Raw genomic sequence first — 22,009 nt, forward strand, 5'->3', positions numbered from 1 at the left:
TTTAAAATTGCTTTTTAAAGATAATGCTTGATTTACAGAACTGGAACTTCAAAGAGATGATCTGATCTAGCCATTTTCCCTCTAGGGAAAGAGATGAATATTTTTATTCCAAAATATTTATACATTATACATACACTTTAAAACAAGATTATATTTCATATTTTTCTTTTTCCAACAATGATTGACATGTTTATGTTAACAAATATCAAATCTTTCACAAATGCCCCTTTTTCTTTGTAAACCCAAAACATCCCCTATGACACTATTTTTATTTTCCATTGCTAATTCATCTGCTGTCTCTGTTATTTAGAAAAGCAGAAATAAAATAATAATAGCTCATCTTGTAAAAAGAGCAAACTAACACAGAAACAGAAAACCAAACACCACATGTTCTCACTCATAAGTGGGAGTTGAACAATGAGAACCCATGGACACAGGAAGGGGAACATCACACACCAGGGCCTGTTGGGAATGGGGGCTAGGGGAGGGAGAGTATTAGGAGAAACAGCCAAACAGCCAATGTAGATGACAGGTTGATGGGTGCAGCAAACCATCATGGCACATGTATACCTGTGTGACAAACCTGCATGTTCTGTACATGTACCCCAGAACTTAAAGTATAATTTTTAAAAAAGAGAGAGCGATGTCAAGATACTAATGAAATGAGCCCAGGTACTGTAACTCCCCTTTATTTTTATTCATCAGATAGATTTTATTCATTTTCTCTAAAGCATACATAGATAATATATTTCAAAAACAATTATGGCTTATTTAGTCAAAAGCAATGATTTATTGTATCTGATCCGTTATTTTCTTCCACTAAAAAACAAAAACAAACAAACAAACAAGCCTTCTTGGCTTATTTGCTACCCTCCTGACTTTAAAGTATTCTTGCAAATATTTTACAATTGGAATTGAATAATGTCAGTAGGTTCCATTCCTACTATGTATTACTTCTTTTTCCCTCTGAAAAAAAAGAGTAGCTAATGCATCTTGTATCGTTAGCTGTGTAGTTTCTTGTTTTGTCCATATTCCATTGAAACTGCTTGCAGAGGTATGTACTCAATGCTCAGGATCTGCACAGCTCTACTCAGCTAAGACACCAGGAGCTTTTATCCTTTTCACAGATTTTATCATTTTACATCCCTTTATGCTATCATTTTTATAAATTATTAAACCTTTCTCAGTATAATCTGGTGTCCCAAAAGAGAAGTTGAGGCACGTAGAGTATTTTTAACAAATCTGGAGTATCCTCTATTCCAAGCTTAATTTATACCTTTGGCAAATTTTCTGCTTTTGTAAAGTTTTACACTTATTTTCACAACATATAGTGTCCTTTTTAAAACATTTCATAACTTTTATTTTTAGATGCATAAATGAACAACCCCACTATCCAATTTCATATTAGTGAATTTCATTCTACATTATGTCTATCTTTATCCAAATGAGATCTATCAATTCAGATTGTTTTTAAATAAATTCTAAACATCTTGTTTGTATATCATTTTCTAGATATCCCAGTTCTGTCTAAAATGTAGCTCCTTCTGACTATCCACATTGTTGTATACAAGAAGGCCGTCGTTTCTCTAAAGAACTTTTATTATCTAATCTTCTAGTGGAGTATGCATACATTAAAAGAAAAAGGGAGAGGTTCGTTATCCTCCACAATTATCATCTGCCTTCTATATATCTACTTTTTGCTTTCATTCATAAATATTTTCCCCTATTTAAGAAGACTTTCAAAGATACCTGTACACTAAAAATAAGTCCTTTTACTACAAAATCATTTTCCTTCACCAAATTTGCACTCACTCAACAGATTTATATAAACATTTTTGTCTGTTTCCATATACCTATGCAGCTCTGCTTTATGCAAATTGTTCAGTTTCCAATTAGTTTTTCCGAGTGTCCTTAAAACTGCTTCTATTGATTTAAACTCGTCATCTTTCTGGTCTTTGTATCTCAACACTTATCTTAGTTCTCTATTTTTCTGTCTCTGTGTTTGATTTAAGAGGGGCTTGTCTGTCCTCAATTTCTTTAATATTTCCCTTTAATATTTATAGAAGACTATAAATCTCCCCATATCTTCCTTTATTTTCTTCTTCATATCCTGGAAAATGATAGCATCATTTAATGCTATTTAATACTGGGAAAATAGCATTAAAAATATGTTTTTTCTCTTCTCTGTATTAGACTTACCTAATGTATCAAAACTTCAACCTTTATTAAATAGAAAGAGGTACATAACTAATACCAGGAAACAAAGAAAGACTGAAACATAATGAGTTTGATAAATTTTAAAATGATCATATTAAAACAGAAGAGAATATGACTTGACATTACAGGATTGTAATATGGAAATCAGACAAGCTATGAATAATTTGTATAAAAATTGGATGTCAATTGCTTTCAAGTGAAGTATAATGCTATTGTGAAAAAATCTACATTGATACTGTCAGGTATTTAAGAGGAATCTGATAAACAAATCATTCAACTAAATTCTACATTAGAACAAACTTACTAGCATTTTATATCTAGTTTTGATCATTGTCATTTTGAAAAGGAAGTAGAGAAAAAAGATGCAGCTTGCAAAGAGTAATGAAAATTACAATGGAAAATATGTTATATGAACAAAGATTAAGGAACTAAAGAAAGTTAAGAAATAGCTTTACTCCAATGTTATGTAAATGTAATGTATTAGATATAAACAATACCAGGCATGTTTTTATGAGGCCGCTCTTCATTTCATTCAAATGACAGAAAAAGGAACAGATGCATTTAAGTTAAAAGAAATATATAGGTTGGACATAAATGTTTATATTAATTGTAAACTCTGTGCTCATTATGTAACACTGCTTAGACTTTAAAAACATCTTAAAGGCTTTCTATCACTGCATTATAGCACAACTTCTGGCTTTCAGAGACTTCTTTGATCTGATCCCAACCTTATTTTTTATTAGTTCCCTATATACTCTGACCCATCTTATCAGGTCATTCTCCGAACTATCTCATTGATAAAATACCCAGGCCTACTCCTTTTCCCGTACTTTTATTGATGCCATTATTTTTCACTTGGAATACCCTCCCTCCTTCAAAGACTAGTTTAAATTTGACCTCCTTATTGTTGCTGTTTTGTAGAAAGGGGGATTTCATCATGTTACCCAGGCTGGTCTCAAGGATGTCCCCTAACTGCCACCTGTCTCGGCCTCCCAAGTGGCTGGGATTACAGGTGTGAGCCACCACACCTGTCCAAATTTGACCTCCTTTGTAAAGCTCTCTCTCATACAACCATCTCTAAAATTATTAGGCATTTTTAGTCTGGATTTCATCATTTCTTATTCAATTATATCCTATACATTTATGTTTCCAGTAAGAGAGATTAGAATTACATCACCTCCTGAAACTCTTTAAAATCAGACAAAATATATGGAAAAAAAGCTTTAAAACCCTGAAGGAAAAGGATCTGTGAAAGATGAGAAACAAATTAAGTGAGCCCTGTGACTGTCTAAACTTACTGCCTACGGATTCCGGATAGAGGTACAGTGAGTGGGAACCAAGGCAAAACCTAGTATTCTCCTAGAGCTGAGAGTCTGGGGAGATCGAAGCAGATAGAACAGAATATAAGAAGTGAGATCAGCACAGAGAGAGGATTCCAGAGATCGAAAAACAGTCACCTTCAAGTATTCTGGCAAGTAATGATAAGCATATTTGTCTGCAGAAAAAAAAAAACACCAAAAAGGTGCACAAGGAATACTCTCCAAGGCTCACAAAGGGCTGGAAGTAGTTTCTATTCAGATCATAAGAGTGGAAACCTTACAAGGCTGGGGCCTTAGGTAGAGTACTCAAAAGGATTTTGCCTCAGTACTGGGGGAAAGTTTGCTCTAGAATAAATCCTGGCCTGGTGCAATTTCACAAAACTTAAAAGTAAATGAAAACCACATGCTAATGACAGCAGATGAATTGGGAAAGAAAATCAGAATGTAAACATCCACCAACCTGATGGGAGTCCTTACCCGACCCCAGCCCCTACCTTATATTTTCTAGTATACCCGACCTGGACTTAAGGCATCATGTAACCTGGAAATAGTCACCTGACAACAGACAGAAAAAGCTCCAGGAGAAGCCTTCTACTTCTGTCTTAAAAAGAAGAAAAAGATTCTTAAAGCTCAGAGAGCATGGAGATAATCCAGTTTTTCTTTTCTCTCTCTTCTCTCTCTCTCTCTCTCTCTCTCTCTCTCTGTGTGTGTGTGTGTGTGTGTGTGAGTGTGTGTGTGTGTGTTCTCTTGAGCCCCAATCCTACAGCAATTTCAAGGCACTGGTGGCAAGAAGAGTGACAGTGGAGATAGTGGGGGTGGCAGATGCCTAAAACCCTGAAAAAGAGAAACCTCTCTCCTTGATCAGAGATGCTGTGATTGCCCTTCTGTGGTGAATAGCCAATGTTTTTCCTCTCTCTTTGTCTTTGGGCCAAGATATGGGAGCAGCTATGATAACTGTGTGAAAAAGCAGGGTAAATAAGACCCCCAGCTTTCAGGCCAAAGAGCCAAAATAGAGCCGTGGAAACTGGAAAGAATCCGGGAGATGGTCCAGGTGGAGGAGAATGGAGAAGAGACCTCACAAAGTTCCATACCATGGAATACTGCTTAATAACAAAAAGGAACAAACTATTGACATACAAAAAAGTGAATGAATCTTGAAAATATTATACTAAGTAAAAGAAGCCAGTCTCAAAAGCTTACAGACCATATAATATCATTTATGTACATTGCCCAAAAGACAAAAATAAACTGACAGAAAATAAATAAATAAAAATAAATCAGTAGTTTCCAGGGTTAGGGATGGTGGTGGGTATAACTACCAAGGGGTAATATGAGGGAGTATGCTGAAGTCCTGGAATGTTTCTGTGTCATAATTTTGTAGATTAAATGAAATGCTATATATGTTGAAACTCATAAAAGTATGTACGAATAAAAAATTAACTTTTAACATATGTTAATTTACAAAAATAAAAGTAAAAAGATGGTAAAATATATACAAAGCTAATACTAATTAAAATCAAGCTAGCATGACTACAATATCAAACAAAATAGATCTCAGAGCAAAGAATAGTACCAAAGATGAAGCAAGTAATTTCATAATAAAGGTCAATTTAACAAGAGAACATAAATTCCTTAAATGTTTGTATGTTTAATAGCAGAGTTTTAAAATACATGAAGTGAACTCTGAGAAAATTACAAAGACAAATAAACAAATTTACAATTATAATTGGAGATTTCTTAATAACTGATTTTAAAGGTGACAGATACCTGTAAATATACAGAAATTAGCAAGGATACTGAAACAACATTGTCAACCAACTTGACCTAATTGGCATTTACAGAATACTTCACCAAAAAGCAGTAGAATGCAAATTATTTTCAGGCATATGTGAAACATTTACAAGATAGATCATTCTGGGCCATAAAACTAGTCTTAAAAATTTTTAAAGGATCCAAATCATACAAACTCTTAATAGATTCTCTGACCCCAGCTTAATTATATTAGAAATCAAAAATAGAAAAATCTCTGAAAAACCCCTAAATGTTTTCAAACTAAAACATACTTCCAAATAACCCATGAAGAAATCAAAAGAGAAACTAGTAAGCATTTGAACTAAATGAAAATATAACATCAAAAATTGTGGAGCAGCTGAAGCTGTACTTAGGGGAAATTTATATCCGTTAATGACTATATTAAACAAGAAGAAACAATCTCCTATGAAAGATCTGTTTTCTCCTTAAAAAATTAGAAATAGAAGAGCAAATTTATGCCTTATTACACAGGAGAATTGTAATAATAAAGATCATAGTGGAAATCAATGAAATAGAAAACAGTAAAACAGAGGAAAAGCAATAAGACCAAAAGCTGTTCCTCCGAGAGGATTCATAAACCTGATAAGACCCTATCAAGAGTGATTGGGGGAAAAAGAGAGAAAATACAAATTACCAATGCCAGGATTAATAGAAGTGGCATAATTAGAGATTCTACAGGTATTAAAAGGATAATAAGGAAATATGAACAACTTAATGCCAATAAATTTGACAACTTAGTTTAAATGGACAAATTCTGTGACACAAACTCCCAAAGTTTTGGAAGAAACAGATAAGCTAAATAGCCACATGTCTACTATAAAATTAAATTTTAATTTAAAAATCTTTCCCCAGGGAAAACTCTAAGTTGAAATGATTTCACTGGTTAAATCTATCAAACATTTAAGGAAGAAAGAACACCAGTAACCCACAAACAAATCCAGAATATTAGGAGGAAGGAATATATCCCAAATTATTCTACATGGCCAGCGTTATTCTAATACCAAAGCCAGACAAAGCCAATCAAAGAAACCTAAGATCAAAATCTATTAGGAACAAAGATGTAAAAATTCTTAAGAAAATTTTAACAAGCCAAATTTAGTGATATGTAAGAATAATACATCATGACCAAGTGAAGAGTTTATACCTCCAATGCAAGCTTGTTTTCATAATCAGAAATTAATCAATATAAATCACCATATTAACAGACTGAAAAAGAAAATGTTAAGATCACTTCTCAATAGCTACAGAAAAAAAGGCATTTGTCAAAATGCAACATCTATTCCTAATGTTTTTAAAAAATAAACTCACCAGATGTGATGGCTCATGCCTGTAATCCCAGCACTTTGGGAGGTCAAGGCAGGAGGATCACTTGAGCCCAGCTGTTTGAGACCAGCCTGGGCAATATAGTGAGACTCTGTCTCTACAAAAAAAAAAAAATTAAATGAGTCGAGTGTGGTGGCACATACATATAGCCCCAGTTACTCAGTAGGCTGAGGTAGGAGGATTGCCTGAGCCTGGGAGATGGCGGATGCAGTGAGCCAAAATCACACAACTGCACTCCAGCCTGGGTAGCAGAATGAGACCTTGTCTCAAAAAAATTAAAAAATTAAAATAAATTTTCAGCAAGCTAAGAATAAGACAGAACTTCCTCAAACCTACAGATAGCATCATATTTAATAATTAAATACTGAAAGCTTTTCACCCTAACATCAAGAACAAAGCAAGACTGTATAGTCTAATCACTTCTATTCACCATTTTTCTGGAGGTTTTAGCCAGTGCAATAAGGTAAGGAAAAAAAGGCATTGGACTGAAAAGAAAGAAGAAAAGAAAATAAGGAAAAAAAGAAAGGAAGGAAGGAGAAAGAAAAGAAAGGAAAGGAGGGCAAAGAAAGAAAAGGAGGAATGAGGGAAGGAAGGAAGGAATCTTTATTTATAGGCAAAATGATTGTCTATGTAGGAAAACCTATAAAATCTACCAAAAAAAAAAAAAAAAAACTCCTAGAACTGATAAGTCAGTTTACTGAGGTTGCACAATGGCAGATCAATAATGAATAACAAACTGTATTACTATATACTAGCAACAATCAGAAATTCTAATTGTGTATTACAGCATATTTGACTTTCAGGTTGGTATGTGCTAGCCCTCTCTTTCACTTCAACACTTGCAAATAACCAAAAATACTCAACTGAGAGAGCAGGACAAGAACACACTAAAGTGGCCTGAAAAGGGAAAGTGGCAGACAGTCTTCCAACTTTTATCCTAAAGATGCACACTCAGTTAGAAAAATAATAATAATTAATTGTACCCCAACCTCAGTGCCCCAAGAGCTATGCCAAAGAAAAACTAGACTAATTTCCCTATATTCTACCTGTGATTCCAGAAATGAAAATAAATTAAAAGTATCATTTTTATAAAATCTACAGGAATCTAGACTACTTGAATTCTTATTTTATAAAATGTAAATTATCTTAATCATTATGCTTCTATTTCTTATGTTAACAATGTATTAACAATATATTTTAAAAGTTGTTTATTTTATGATCATAACATTTAGAAATAGGATACAGTTCATCAACATGACATTATCAGCAACCCAAATATTTACCTCAGGACAAACATCCAGAAAAGTTAACTCAGGGAAAGGCAACATACATTAATCTGTATATGCTCTTAAAATAACCCATTTATTTAATGGTCTATTAGGTAGATGATAACAAGATTATAAAATGATATCTTACATTGACTTTAGAACTAAAAATGAACAAGGAAAGTAAATAGCTATAAGGGAAGAAAACACAAGCAGAGCAGTTCAATAGGCACCAATCTTAAAATGAGAAAATGTCAACTAGAAGCCTACATAGCCAGGGTAATGAGGCATCTTAAACCTTAATAGGTTTGAGTAAGTATCGCCAGTGTTCAGAAAATGATTTGTTTCTATATACCTAAGTATTCTATAATGAATATGCACTGCCACCAGCTGAAGCATTGATATCCTAGTTATGGCCTCCAGGTCTTGAGGATGAAAGGGATGTTTTCAACTGGCAGTTAACATTTTTCTGTTTGTTTTCAGTAGGGGAAGGGAAGAAGGGCAGGCCAGCAAGACATTCTGCATAATTCTGCTATTTCTATCAGGAATAAAATATTTATTATATCATTCATTCCAAACTATCTTTTGCCCTTGCTAATACATGTTTTTACACTTATAGTTAATGAATACAATATTTTTAGACATTGTATTTTAAAAGGTAAGACAGTTTAGAGCAAGACTAGTAGAAATATAAATACAATCTATACCATCTGAAATCTGAGTTCAAGCCTCAATATTTAATACTTACTGACTATGTGAACTAGGGCAAGCATCCTAATCTCCCTGAGCTTCAGTGTCCTTATCTATATAATGGAGATAACAATTCTTGCCTTTCTATCTCATAGCATTTTTTCAACTATCAATGAAGAAAGTATATATGACAGTGATTTATAAACTTCCATCCAAATTAACTTATCCCACAAACAATATCAACAGCAGCATTAAAAGCACACTGAGTCCTTTCTCTATCCCAGGGTTGAGCTCTTTATATGCATTATTTCTTGTTATAATTTAATTTTTAATTATAATTGACACATAATTGTATGTATTTGTGGAGCACAATGTGATGTTTCAATGCATGTATATATAGAATAGTGATTTGATCATTATATTACTATATCCATCAACTGAAACATTTATCATTTCTTTGTGGCTTTGTGGCAACAACATTCAAAATCTCTTTTAGCTTTCTTGAAATATACATTGCAGTGTTATCTTACTAGTCACCTACTGTGCAATAGAATACCAAAGTTTGTTCTTCTTAACTGTAACTTTGTACTCATTGACTAATCTTTCCCAATCCTCTCCTCTCCCTGAACCTCACCAGCCTCTGGTAACCACTATTCTACCCTACTTCTATGAGATTAACTTTTTTAGATTCCAAAATATGAGTGAGAACATGCAGTATTTGTCTTTCATTGCCTGATTTATTTCACTTAACATAATGTCCTCCAGGTTCATCCATATTGCCACAAATTACAGGATTTCATTCCGTTTTATTCCTTAATAGCATTCCATTATATCTGGCTATCTATCTATACCACATTTATATACAGATGTAGATATAAATTTTTTTCTTTATCCATTCATTTGTAGATGATCATTTAGATTAACTCCATGTCTTAGCTATTGTGAATATCACTGCAATAAACACGAATGTGCTAATATCTCTTCAACATGCTGATTTCCTTTGGATATATACCCAGTAATGGGATTGCTGGATCATATGGTAGTTCCATTATTAGTTTTTTAAGGAACTTCCATACATACCGTTTTTTGTAATTTCTGTACTAATTTACATTTCCACCAACAGTATATAAGAGTTCCCTTTTCTCCACATCATCACCAGAATTTATTTTTAGTCTTTTCTAACCATTCTAACTGAGAGGAGATGATTTTGCATTGTGGTTTTGATTTGCATTTCTCTGATAATTAGTGTTGTTATGTAATTTTCCACATATCTGTTGGCCATTTGTGTGTTTTATTTTGAGAAATGTCTATTCAGGTATTTTGCTCATTTTTAATTGAGCTATTTATGGGGTTATTTTTTGCTATTGAGTTCCTTATACATTTTGGATTCACAGATTGCAAGCACTTTCTCCCATTCTGTAGGTTGTCTCTTCATTTTGAAATGCAAATGGGCCTGAAGAGCCAAAGCAATCATGAGCAAAAATAACAAAATTGATGTCATTACACTACCTGGTTTCAAAATATTCTACAAGGCTATAGTAATCAGAACAGTCTGATTGTGGCATAAAAATAGACACACAGGTCAATGGGACAGAATAGAGAACCCAGAAATAAATCCATGTATTTATAGCCAAGTGATTTCTTTTATAAAGGTGCCAAAAACACACATGAGGAAAGCATAGTCTAATCAATAAATGGTGCAGGGAAAACTGAATAACCACATATGGAATAATGAAAGTAGTCTCTCACCACACACAAAAACCAACTCTAAATAGGATAAATACTTAGAAGTAAAATCCCAAACTATGAAACTACTAGAAGAAAATACAGGATAAATGCTTCATGAAATTGGACTGGGCAAGGATTTTTAAATAAGACCTCAAAAATATAAGCAACAAAAGCAAATAGACAAATGGGAGTATATCAAACTAAAAAGCTTCTTTATAGCAAAGTAGTATCTCTTTTAATGACAGTTAGTATGCTAATAATACAAAAGGTGGACATTTATTAAGCAGTATCATGTACTGATCATAGGCATACAGAAGCAACAACTTATATTCTAGACCTTGAGGAGCTCACTGATAGGTGATATTTATAAGGGATAAAATATATGAATAGACGAAGCTGCTAACTCTGCTTGGGTCAAGAAAAGCATAACAGAAGAGGTACCATTTAAGATGGATCATATACACCATGAAATACTACACAGCCATAAAAAGAATGAAATGATGTCCTCTGCAGCAACATAGATACTGCTGGGAGCCATTATCCCAAGCAAATTAAGGCAGAAACAAAAACTAAAACATGACATGTTCTCACTTATAAGTGGGAGCTAAACATTGGGTCTACATGGACACAAAAATGAAAATAATAAACACTGGGGATTCTAAAAGTGGGAAGGGAGAAATGGGGGAAGGGTTGAAAAACTACCTGTTGGGTACTATATTCACTACTTGGGCAATGGAATCATTAGAAGCCCAAACCTCAGCATCACACAGTATACCCATGTAACAAACTTGCACATGTACCCCCTGAATCTAAAATAAAAATTAAGAAATAATAAATAATTTTTAAAAGATAAAAAGATAGGTCATTATAAATCAATTGAGGTTTACCAGATAGGAAAAGTAAGGGCCAGGGAGAGGTAATGGGCACAAAAACACTAACATGTGAACAAACAATATATTTTTAGGGAACAGTGAAAAATCCAAAGCCTTCCAGGCATTTTTCTTGACCCTCTTTCCTACTGTCTGCCAAGATAATACAGAAGCAAAGATTATATGGCTGAATGGATAAAGGATTGGAGATTGGCAAAGCAGTTAGCAGAACAAGAAGGGACCATAAAATTGAAGGTTCTTGGAGAAAGTGCTTGTAAATCATGGATCAGATAAGAAATTTTTATCAGGAATATATATGCATATGCATATATACACATGAATATTCATAGCTTCACAAGTCAAAATGTATGATAAAAGAAATGCTTATCAATGAATGAAAAAATACACGCACACATATATATGTAATATAATATATGTGTGTGTATGAATTCTGAACAATGAGTAATACAAAGATAAATAACCCAACTAAAAAATCTGTAAAGGATTTCTTTTTCTGTTTGTTTTGGCTTGTTTTCTTCTTTCCTAGTGACTCGGCACAGAACAAGAATAAGATTTTTTTTCTTCCAGGATCACATAAAAATGGCCATAAGCACAAATAAAAAGATATTCAACATCATTAGCAATCAGGGAAATGCACATAAAAACTACACACCTACTGAGATGGCTATAATAATACTTTTAAAAGACAGTTAATAAATGGTGGTAAGAATGTGAAGAAATTAAAACCCTCATGCACTTCCAGTGTGAATATAAAATGGGGCAGATACTTTGAAAAAAACTGGTAGTTCTTCAAAAAATTAAACATGAAATTACCATAGGATCCAGTAATTTCACTCCAAGGTATATACCAAAAAGAAATGAAAACATGGCCTCACAGACACTTACATATGAATATTCATAGCTACATTATTCATAAAAGCCAAAATGTATATAAAATAAATGCTTATTAATGAATGAATAGATAAACAAAATATTCATGCAATGTAATATTATTTGAACACAGAAAGGAAGGAAGCATGTTATATGCCACAATATAGACAAACTTTGAAAACATTATGGTGAGTAACAGAAACCAGTCACAAAAGACCACATATTATATGATTCCATTTATATGAAATGCTCAGAATAGACAGATCTATGGAAACAGAGAAAAGATAAATGATTGCTGTATTAATCCATTCTCACACTGCTTTAAAGAAACACCTGGAACTGGTGATTTATAAAGAAAAGAAGTTTAATTGGCTCATTGTTCCACAAACTGTATAGGAAACATGGCTGCGGAGGCCTCAGAAAATTTACAACCATGTCAGAAGGGGAAACAGGCACATCTTACATGGTGAGAACAGGAGGAAGAGAGTGAAGGTGGAGGTGCCACACACTTTCAAACAACTAGATCTCCTGAGAACTCACCATCATGAGAACAGCAAAAGAGAAAACCACCCCCATGAACAATTACCTACAACCAAGCCCCTCCTCCAACACTGGGGATTACAGTTTGACATGAGATTTAGGTGGGGACACAGTGCCAAACAATATCAGTTGCCATATTGAGGAAAGAGTTGAGGGGGGCAAATGGGGAGTGACTGCTAACAAATATGAACTTTTTTTGAGGTAATTATAAAGTTCTCCAATTAATTGTGGTGATAGTTGCACAATCCTGTGAATATACTAAAAGTCATTGATGTGCACACTTTAAATGGGTGAATTATATGGCGTGTCAATCATATAGCAATAAAGCTGTTATTTAAAAAACTGAGGTTGCCAGGAAGTGTATGATTCAATGAATTACCATAGGATAGGACAATAAGAGAAAGATGCTGACCACCTGGAATAATAGAAGTCAAAGAATAGAAAGTTTCCATGAGAAATAACCACAGATGTAGTAGTAGCCAAGAAGTGAGGGAAATAAAATAATCCTTGATTTTACCAATCACTACTTAAGCTAACCCTAATCTTTCTTACTTGAGTAAAAGTCATTGGCCCTGCTAACTCAGTCATGGATTGATTAACCTAGAATTTGTTCAAGATTCTAGGAATTCAAGCCAGTTAGGTATCAAATGACTTTCCAGGAATTTTCTTTGACAGTCTAGTTTGTTGAAGCCATTTTAATGGCAATGAGAAACCTGCTAGATCTGCTCAAGCCAACCAGATGAATACCTTATTTGGTATACCCATAACTTCTGATCAGCTCTATTTCCTGTGAGACCTTCTCCAGGAATAGCTCAAGTGGAAGGAAAATAAATGAATATTTATTATGCACCTTATTTCCACAAATTGTGACATTTAATCCTCAAATCTCTTACCCAGATTATAAATAAAAAAGTTGCGCCAGAGAGTGTAAGTGACTTTTCCAAAGTCACACATCTAGCTAATAAGGGGCATGACTAGAATTCTAGTTTTGCCTGAAATCCATGTCCTTCTCACTACAAGTAGGCAGTGGGTAGTCTTGCAGAGTGAGACTTATTACGACAGTTTCTCCCCATGGATCAGTTCCCTTGACAGCTACTTTCAATGTCTTTTGAAGCTGGAATTTGTTTTATTGCTAATTTTAAAACAATGATAACATCTACACATTAAACACTTCTCTACCTTGTTCCCTTGACAACCACATACCTAAGATTAGATACAAAAAGGTTCCTTGTTAGTATTTGGCCTTAAAAATCTCAGTTTATGAGAACATAATTTTTAATAGACTTTTAAACAGAGCATACAAGGGTTTTAATAGCAATATAGAGTGGTATCTCTATGCTACCACAGGAAATATTATAACAACATAAAAATATCATTTGAAGAAAAATTATCTTCAAGTAACACAAAATTTGAGGTTACTTTCACATCACTGTTCTTTCTCAGACTGGACCAATGTGCTGGAGCTAAAGGCTCTGAGACCTGGCTACCCTTGTTTGGTAAGCTGTTTTATATATATATATATATATATATATAATATATATATTTATATATTTTATATATATAAATATTATATATATTTTTTAAAACAGCTTTAAAATATTATATATTTTTAATATATATATATAAAATATATTTATATATATATAAAACAGCTTCCATAGTAAATTTATTTATCAGTTTCCATACCTTTTGCTACATATTCACATTCATATGTACACATATTGTATAATTTTTCTACTGATAAAAGGGATTATATAATACATATTGCCCTGTTACATTTTTAACAGCTTTATTGAGATATAATTTGAATACCATACAATTCACCCATTTAAAGTATACAAATCAATGGTTTTAGTATATTTACAGATATCTGCAACCATTTCTAGAGTCTACTTTAGAATATTTTTATCACTTTAAAAAGAAACTCTGTATCTTTTCTTTCACTGTCATATCCTCCCAATTTCCCAAGCTGTAAGCAACCACTAGTCTACTTTATGTCTCTATAGATTTCTTTATTGTGGACATTTCATAAAATTAGAATCACATAAAATATTGACTTTGGTGACTAGCCTCTTTCAATTTGCATAATGCTTTCAAAGTTCACCCATATGATATAGCATGTACTAGTATTTTATATTTTAATATAACTGGATCATATTACCTTATATGGATATATCATATTTTCCCTGTTACTTTTTTATTTGGTATCTTATATTATTTCCATTCAATATGTACATATATTACTCTTTTTAGTGACTGCACAGTATTACATAGTTTTGATGCAACATAATTCATGTGACCATTCACCTACTGATAGAAATTTAAATTATCTTCAATGTTTACCCATTGTAACAATAATTTATAACCTACATAAAATTTATAGGGAGAAAAGAAAAGACCATGACTCTTGGCAGGAGAAGGTGCCTTCTCTAGAACAATGGTCTGAAAAGTATGTTCCTTGATCTGCAGCATCATCTAGGAACTTGTTAGAAATGCATATTCCTGAGTCTTATTCCCAGATATTTTGATTCAGAAATTCTGGGTTGGGGCCTAGTGTTCAGTGTTTTAAGAAGCCCTCCTAATGCTTCTGAAGTGCACTAAAATTTCAGAACCATTGCTCTAAATCTCTCTCACTGTACTACAGTGGCTATCATTGTTTGGTTTAAAGTAAATTTCAAAAATTAGCAGGACCAAAATAATTGGCTTTAACTCATGACTGCTATGAACATTACATAAGGCAGGAGTACAGTAGTGAGGTATTTCTTATTTTTCTTTAGCAAGAACACTTTAATATACCAAAACATTTCTTCTTCACCCACTTTTCCTATCTGTTTGATCCCTTATTCTCTCCTCTCATAACCTTGAAAAATCAACAAGTAAACCATTTACACAGCTTTAAGATGCCAGGAGAGGGAGAGATTTTCCTTCCTGACTCTCGCATATTGATTGATTATAATCACAGGACAATGAACCTTACTAGATAGACCCCAGCTCCAATTAGAAACTGAAATACTAGGAAAATGCAATTTTACTGAATTCAAAGATAGAAACAGGAAGGAAACTTAGAGGTATGCTAGTCAAGAGTCATATGTTGGAGATAAGGAAAATGGAATTCAGTGAAATTACATTTATTTTATTTTATTATTATTATTATTATTATTATTTGAGACGAAGTTTCGCTCTTGTTACCCAGGCTGGAGTGCAATGGCGTGATCTCGTCTTACCGCAACCTCCGCCTCCTAGGTTCAGGCAATTCTCCTGCCTCAGCCTCCCGAGTAGCTGGGATTACAGGCACGCGCCACCTTGCCCAGCTAATTTTTTGTATTTTTAGTAAAGACGGGGTTTCACCATGTTGACCAGGATGGTCTTGATCTCTTGACCTCGTGATCCTCCCGCCTCGGCCTCCCAAAGTGCTGGGATTACAGGAGTGAGCCACCGCGCCCTGCCTGAAATTATATTTAAACAAAGAGGATGCACAGCAAGTATAAACCGCATCCCTCATCATATTATATTATATTCTATATACAGCTTTACTATAATGGTTCTTGATCAGTGATAGGCATAAAATCCATCTGGGAATATGTCTTTTAAACATGCATTTGGAAAAACATTTTCCTTATCTTACTAAGGATAGTAAGAGGACCGATGTAGGCCGGGCACGGTGGCTCACGCCTGTAATCCCAGCACTTTGGGAGACCGAGGCGGGTGGATCTCGAGGTCAAGAGATCGAGACCATCCTGGTCAACATGGTGAAACCCTGTCTCTACTAAAAATACAAAAATTGGCTGGGCATGGTGGTGCATGCCTTTAGTCCCAGCTACTTGGGAGGCTGAGGCAGGAGAATTGCCTGAACCCAGGAGGCGGAGGTTGCGGTGAGCCAAGATTGCACCATTGCACTCCAGCCTAAATAACAAGAGCAAAACTCCCTCTCAAAAAAAAATAAAAAAAAAAAAGAGGACTGATGTAATTTAACTATCTTTAGAAGATATTAAAGGACATCCAGTATCATATTGCTCTCTAATTCAGCAATGCCCACAGAAGTCAGAAAAGGTCCAAAAAAGTCAGAAGTACTTAGGCTTCTGATCCTTGTGCTAAATAGCTCCAGATTGCTGTGTTTCATGTTCTTTTGGCTTTTGTTCTACTGTGTTTCTGTCCCCTGCTTTGATTTTAGTTATTACTTATTACATGTATCAGTGGGTTTGCATCCAGCAGTCCTAACCTCTACTCCCACAGCTAGTACTGCCAATACGAGTTGAGACACCAACTAAATACAACCTTTAGAATCATTACAAAGATGTTAGTAAAACAGTCTGTGAGTGAGGAACTAGAAAATTCATTGTAGGGACTCTGTAATACTTACTTTGCCTACTCTGGAATGAAATCAGACATGGTATTCTGTAAGAAAATGGCATACTAGCAAAACATCCTGTACACAAATGAAACAAAAAATTGACTCTGAGGAATTTTTTAACCTCAAGAAAGCATGCATTCCTCCATAAAGATTTCTCTCCTGGTTAGTTTTTTTTCTTTGTATTTTTTATTTAATGAACTTCATTTTTTGGAGCAGTTTTGAGTTCACAGCAAAACTGAGCAAAAAATAGTTACCATGTATTTCCTATCCACACGTACCCACAACTTCCCCAACTATTGACATCCTGCACCACAAAACCCATGGTGGGTTTTTAAAGCTATGTAAATATTACCAAAGGGACAGCTTAAATTACCTGTAACACCACAGAACTGTGGGTATTGCTGGTAAAGATGCGTGTAGGTCCTGCCTTGGAAGACTGCAAATGGGATGACAGGCCCATTTCGCTGCCTCCAAGGGACAATTTCATGTGTTGGTCTTCCTCTTCCACGAGAGATCTGAAAGTTGTTTTAAATAAGAAAGAAGGGCAAATTAAAACTTGTACAATTCACAATGAGAGTATTTAGAAAAATAATCAGTCACTATTGCCAATCGTATGACTATGCAAATGGTAAATATTGTTTCATAGGCTTGTACCACTCTTTATCTCAGAAGAAATGTATAATTGTAAAATGCTTTCCAAGGATAGAAAATGCAGATGATAACTGAGAAATCAACTTAAAAGGTGGTTCAAAATTATAGTCACAGAGTTTTTAAAGGCCACAGTAATTACTGTTAATATTTTACTATTTAGATAGCAATGTCATCAAATTGTGTTGCCTATAGATAAAATTAATTTGAAACACCTAATTTGGGAATGATAAAAATAATAGCTACCATTTATTGAATACTCAGTATGTATCAGGCACTTGCCAATAAGTTTATACACAGACTAAATAAAGAAGGGTCGAAAACCACTTACCTAGGGTCACAATATTATTAAAGTAGCTGGCCCAGGCTTTGAATCTAGATCTAGTCTGATTCCCACTCCAAACCCCCATTAAAAAAGTGAAAGATTAATTGTGACATATTAATGCATTACTTCCTCTTCTGTTATTAGTAATAGTTTTAATCAATCCCAACTGAACAAAATTTTTCATATGAAATAGTTTCTTTTTCTAGCAGTAACTCTTACCAGTTTGAGATTGTTTAATAACTACAATCTAGTCACATTTCCATCTTTTCAAAGAAATGAATACTAAAAATATAAATATAGGCAATCCTGTATTTGCATATATTGCAACAATAATATTTTCAAGGGGCATAACCAAGAGTGGGAAACTTTAATCAGCAGATCACTTAGTTGCAAACAGAATATGACAATACATTTGATAGTTTAAAAATCTCAGATTATACTAAAAATGGGCCATGATTAACAACCTTTCATCATTCCTTAGAAGAGATCTTGTGTTTCTCCATAAGCATACATTGCTAAAATAATTTCTGGATCACCTGCCTAAGGGTGGGGAGCCCATGGCTCAAGAATTTGGTTTTGTATTCATTATATAGACTGCTAAAAAGACTGCTAAAATAGACATTAGGAAAAAAGAAGGAAAGTAGATTTTCAAATGTTGTTAGAACTCTTCAATTGCTTTGTAATTTCCTCAATTTAGAATTATTTGCTTTTTTAACTCTCTGAGCTATCCAACATCAGAATGTTTCACCTTTTTTTCTATTACACCTATAAACTAAGTTCATCAGTTTTAATGAGAAAAAGACTATACTAAAGATTCTGCTTTCTGAATTATGACACCAAGTGGTTTTAAATTTTGTAACAATTAGCAAAAAGTCTGGCCTTAAGGGTGACATTAATTCTTCTTAATGATATTAGAGCCATAGTATAACTAAAAATGAATTAATACTATATAACTATGTTTAATTCAATTCTGATGGATATTTAATAAGGAAGAGAATACTTTAAGATATTAAAAAGCAGAAAAGAAAATGGATATAGCCTTCCACCAGAGTTTCAGAGATAGCTTTAAAGAGAATTAAATTATATTTGTGATATATAGCACATACACACACTTTTAAACAACGTTTTTGGACAGACGCTTACAATTACAGAATCAATTGGAAAAGTCAGAAATTGATTGATGGTGACTGGTATCCCTAACCAGAAAATTTCTATTCATCCAGAATTACATTAATAGCATATTCAAGCAGGCCATTTTATTAGTTTCTGTATTCCCTGCACAGAGCCTGGCACGAGAGACTTAATATACGTCCTCTGAATGAATACAGAATCTTCTTTCTGTAGATCATTCCAAAGACATTTATTTATTATGCAGTACTCAAATGACCATCAATTATCATTATTATAAAACTGCAGATGTAAAAGGGATGGGAGTAAAGCTGAATTCACATTGCCACTATGACATATCCTGGAAATTGCTTTTTGAGTAAAACACAGATAACAACTTGTTTACTTTTTCATTTGTCTCTTGCTCTTAAAAACAAAAAGTGAAAATGCAGCCCTTTCTTGCCAATATAATATGCCTGCCTTTTAAACTAATTACTTCAAAAGCTGAAGAAACCTGCACTAAAATTATCTTTTTCATTATGTTTTATCAGTATCTTCTGACTTTTTAACATTCAAAACACTCCCTACTAATTTTTGCATTGGTAACAGTACATGCCATGTTAACCTTCTTAGCAGATTCAATACTCCCATCTATCTCCCCTTTAATAAGTTTATTGATTGGATGTGAAGAGTACTGTTCTTCAACATTGCAAGGAGGTAACACTTCTCTGCAAACCCCAAGCCACAATTACATCAATTTATGCTTAAAGGAATTATTATCTGAGTAATTCCAAGAAAAAATAACGGTTTTTTAATCTGATTTTCTTTCAACTCATACAGTTAAATACAACATATATACAAGTCATTTTCAATGTGGGGGGGGGAGCAGGAGGTATTTTGCCCCTCCTCCCGCCCCCACATTGGTAATGTCTGCAGACATTTTTCACTGTCACAACTGCGGATCCTGCTAAACATCCTACAAAATACAGGACAGTTCTCTAGGTTAAAGATGTTCTCAGGCAAAAAAAGTGAAGTGCCAAAGTTGAGAAATCCTAATATAAAGGAATTGACTGTCTCATGAAAATTTTTCACAAGCAATTTCATGTTTCAAATAATTTCCCAGTCATGGGGTTGAATCCATGAGGTAATGCTAGCAATATGAAACACAGCAGTATTATTAATTACCACTAATTCTTCCAAGGCTACCTAACAATTCCTCTGCTCTCCTTGGGCCCACCAATTTGAAAACTCAAGTCTAATAGTAAATAAGTAGATAATGGCTTTGAAGTTTTTAAGAAAATTATGCAGCAAAGCTTTGGTTTTACATAAGCTCATGTAAGAATAATAATTTCCTAAATCTGCATAAAATAGTTGTTATTTGGATCCAATTTTACATGTTAAGTTAGAATCTGACAAATTCTGTCTAAATAGTCCCTTTTCACCAACCATATAAAATTACTCATGGGAGAGACTATATTAACAAATTTTCTTTCTAAAAATTAAACCTCTCTTTTCCCTACCATATTATAGTCTGCATGCCACCCCCGCCTACTCCATCACCACAGCACACATCTTATTCTTGAAACAATGATCAACCATAAAGTACAAGAGCAGTCTTTCACAAAGTGTGCATGAATCATTCAACTGTGCTTCCTAAAAGAAAACAATTACTTTTTTGATGAGTATTAGCTTAGAGATAGAGGTACTGTCTGATCATTTTACTGAAAGCATTGTAAACGTGTTCAAACCAAACATACACAGACTGTGGCATTTCTCCGCACTGCACTTAAAGACAAAGGAAAAAAATGTCTAAGACATTGTCATATGTTAACAAAGGGCTGCCAACATTGTAATCATGCCCTGAAATGTCCACATATTTAAAATTACCTAAGAGAAACGTGTAAGTGATATGAGCACACAATTCACAAAGATCATGGTACAAATGGTTAGCAGATAGAAAAATGTTCAACCTAATCAGTATTCCAGAATATGCAAATTAGCACAATTAACACAAAGATTGTATCTTTAAAGCTGCAAAAATTATCAGAGTACAAGATAAACTCTCAAAATTGCTAGTGCAAACATGTAATAAATTCCTACTACTGTCTGCATAGAATTGTTCATCCAAATGGATTTTTTCAAAGGAAATTTAAAACTCACTAAATCGACAAATGTGTTTTTTTAACAGCAAGCAATATGACAATGAAGAATTGTGTCCTGGTATCTGTGTCCTGGTAGGTAGGACACAGCAAGAGTACTCTGCTAATCTGATTTAAATATCTCTTCTTCAATGAATACTTCTGTAGAGGCTTAATTTGGTAGAAGTTTTGTAGAGAACCATGTACTCTTAGAATTCATTATAGCAAATATGTTTCTTGGAATGCTATATGGGGAAGGAAAAAGCATCTCTTAATTGCATCATTTGGCTCAAAATCCACAAATAACCTTTCAATGCTCCTTAAGCTCCATACCTAAATAAATCCCATGGTAATCCACTGAAACCAGTGCCATTGTGTTTAAAAAATAAGATATCATCTTGATAAATTACAAAATGTGTACCTCAATTTCTTGGTTTCTATCATTGCAAATAGCAATTCATGTTATACAGAAACCCAGGTGAAGTCAAATTTCATTGTCAAGGAAAAAGGAACATTTTAGTGCTTCTTAAAATTATTATCATGAAAACACAATAAAAACACTTAACTTTTCTCCATAGAGAGCTTTTGTGTGCCAACTCATGCATTGGCACATGAATATCTAGCTCACATCAAATAAAAAGCAACATCTTCATACTGCTATGAATAAAAGATTGCTCTCTACACTTTCCTGTACTGTTTAAAATTTCTGAGGGAAAAAAGGAAGAAATGAATTAGATAAAAGCTAGAAAGGTAAAAGTATATGAACACTTTTTTCAATTTAGTTTC

The 22,009-nt window shown here is 33.7% G+C and overlaps 1 protein-coding gene across 20 annotated transcripts in view; it reads right to left on the reverse strand.

Annotated features, from left to right (window-relative positions):
* Positions 1-22,009, reverse strand: part of KLHL13 (kelch like family member 13) — a 191,155-nt gene that overhangs the window by 21,620 nt on the left and 147,526 nt on the right. For all 20 annotated transcript variants that reach the window (XM_035289795.3, XM_054251527.2, XM_078362534.1 and 17 more), the window contains one exon: positions 17,379-17,520. In XM_035289795.3, coding sequence (XP_035145686.1) covers positions 17,379-17,492 — 114 coding nt within the window. In that variant the 5' untranslated portion in view covers positions 17,493-17,520. The remainder of the gene's footprint in view (positions 1-17,378; positions 17,521-22,009) is intronic.

Source organism: Callithrix jacchus, chromosome X (genome assembly GCF_049354715.1).
Source record: "Callithrix jacchus isolate 240 chromosome X, calJac240_pri, whole genome shotgun sequence".
Classification (NCBI taxonomy): Eukaryota; Metazoa; Chordata; class Mammalia; order Primates; family Cebidae; genus Callithrix; species Callithrix jacchus.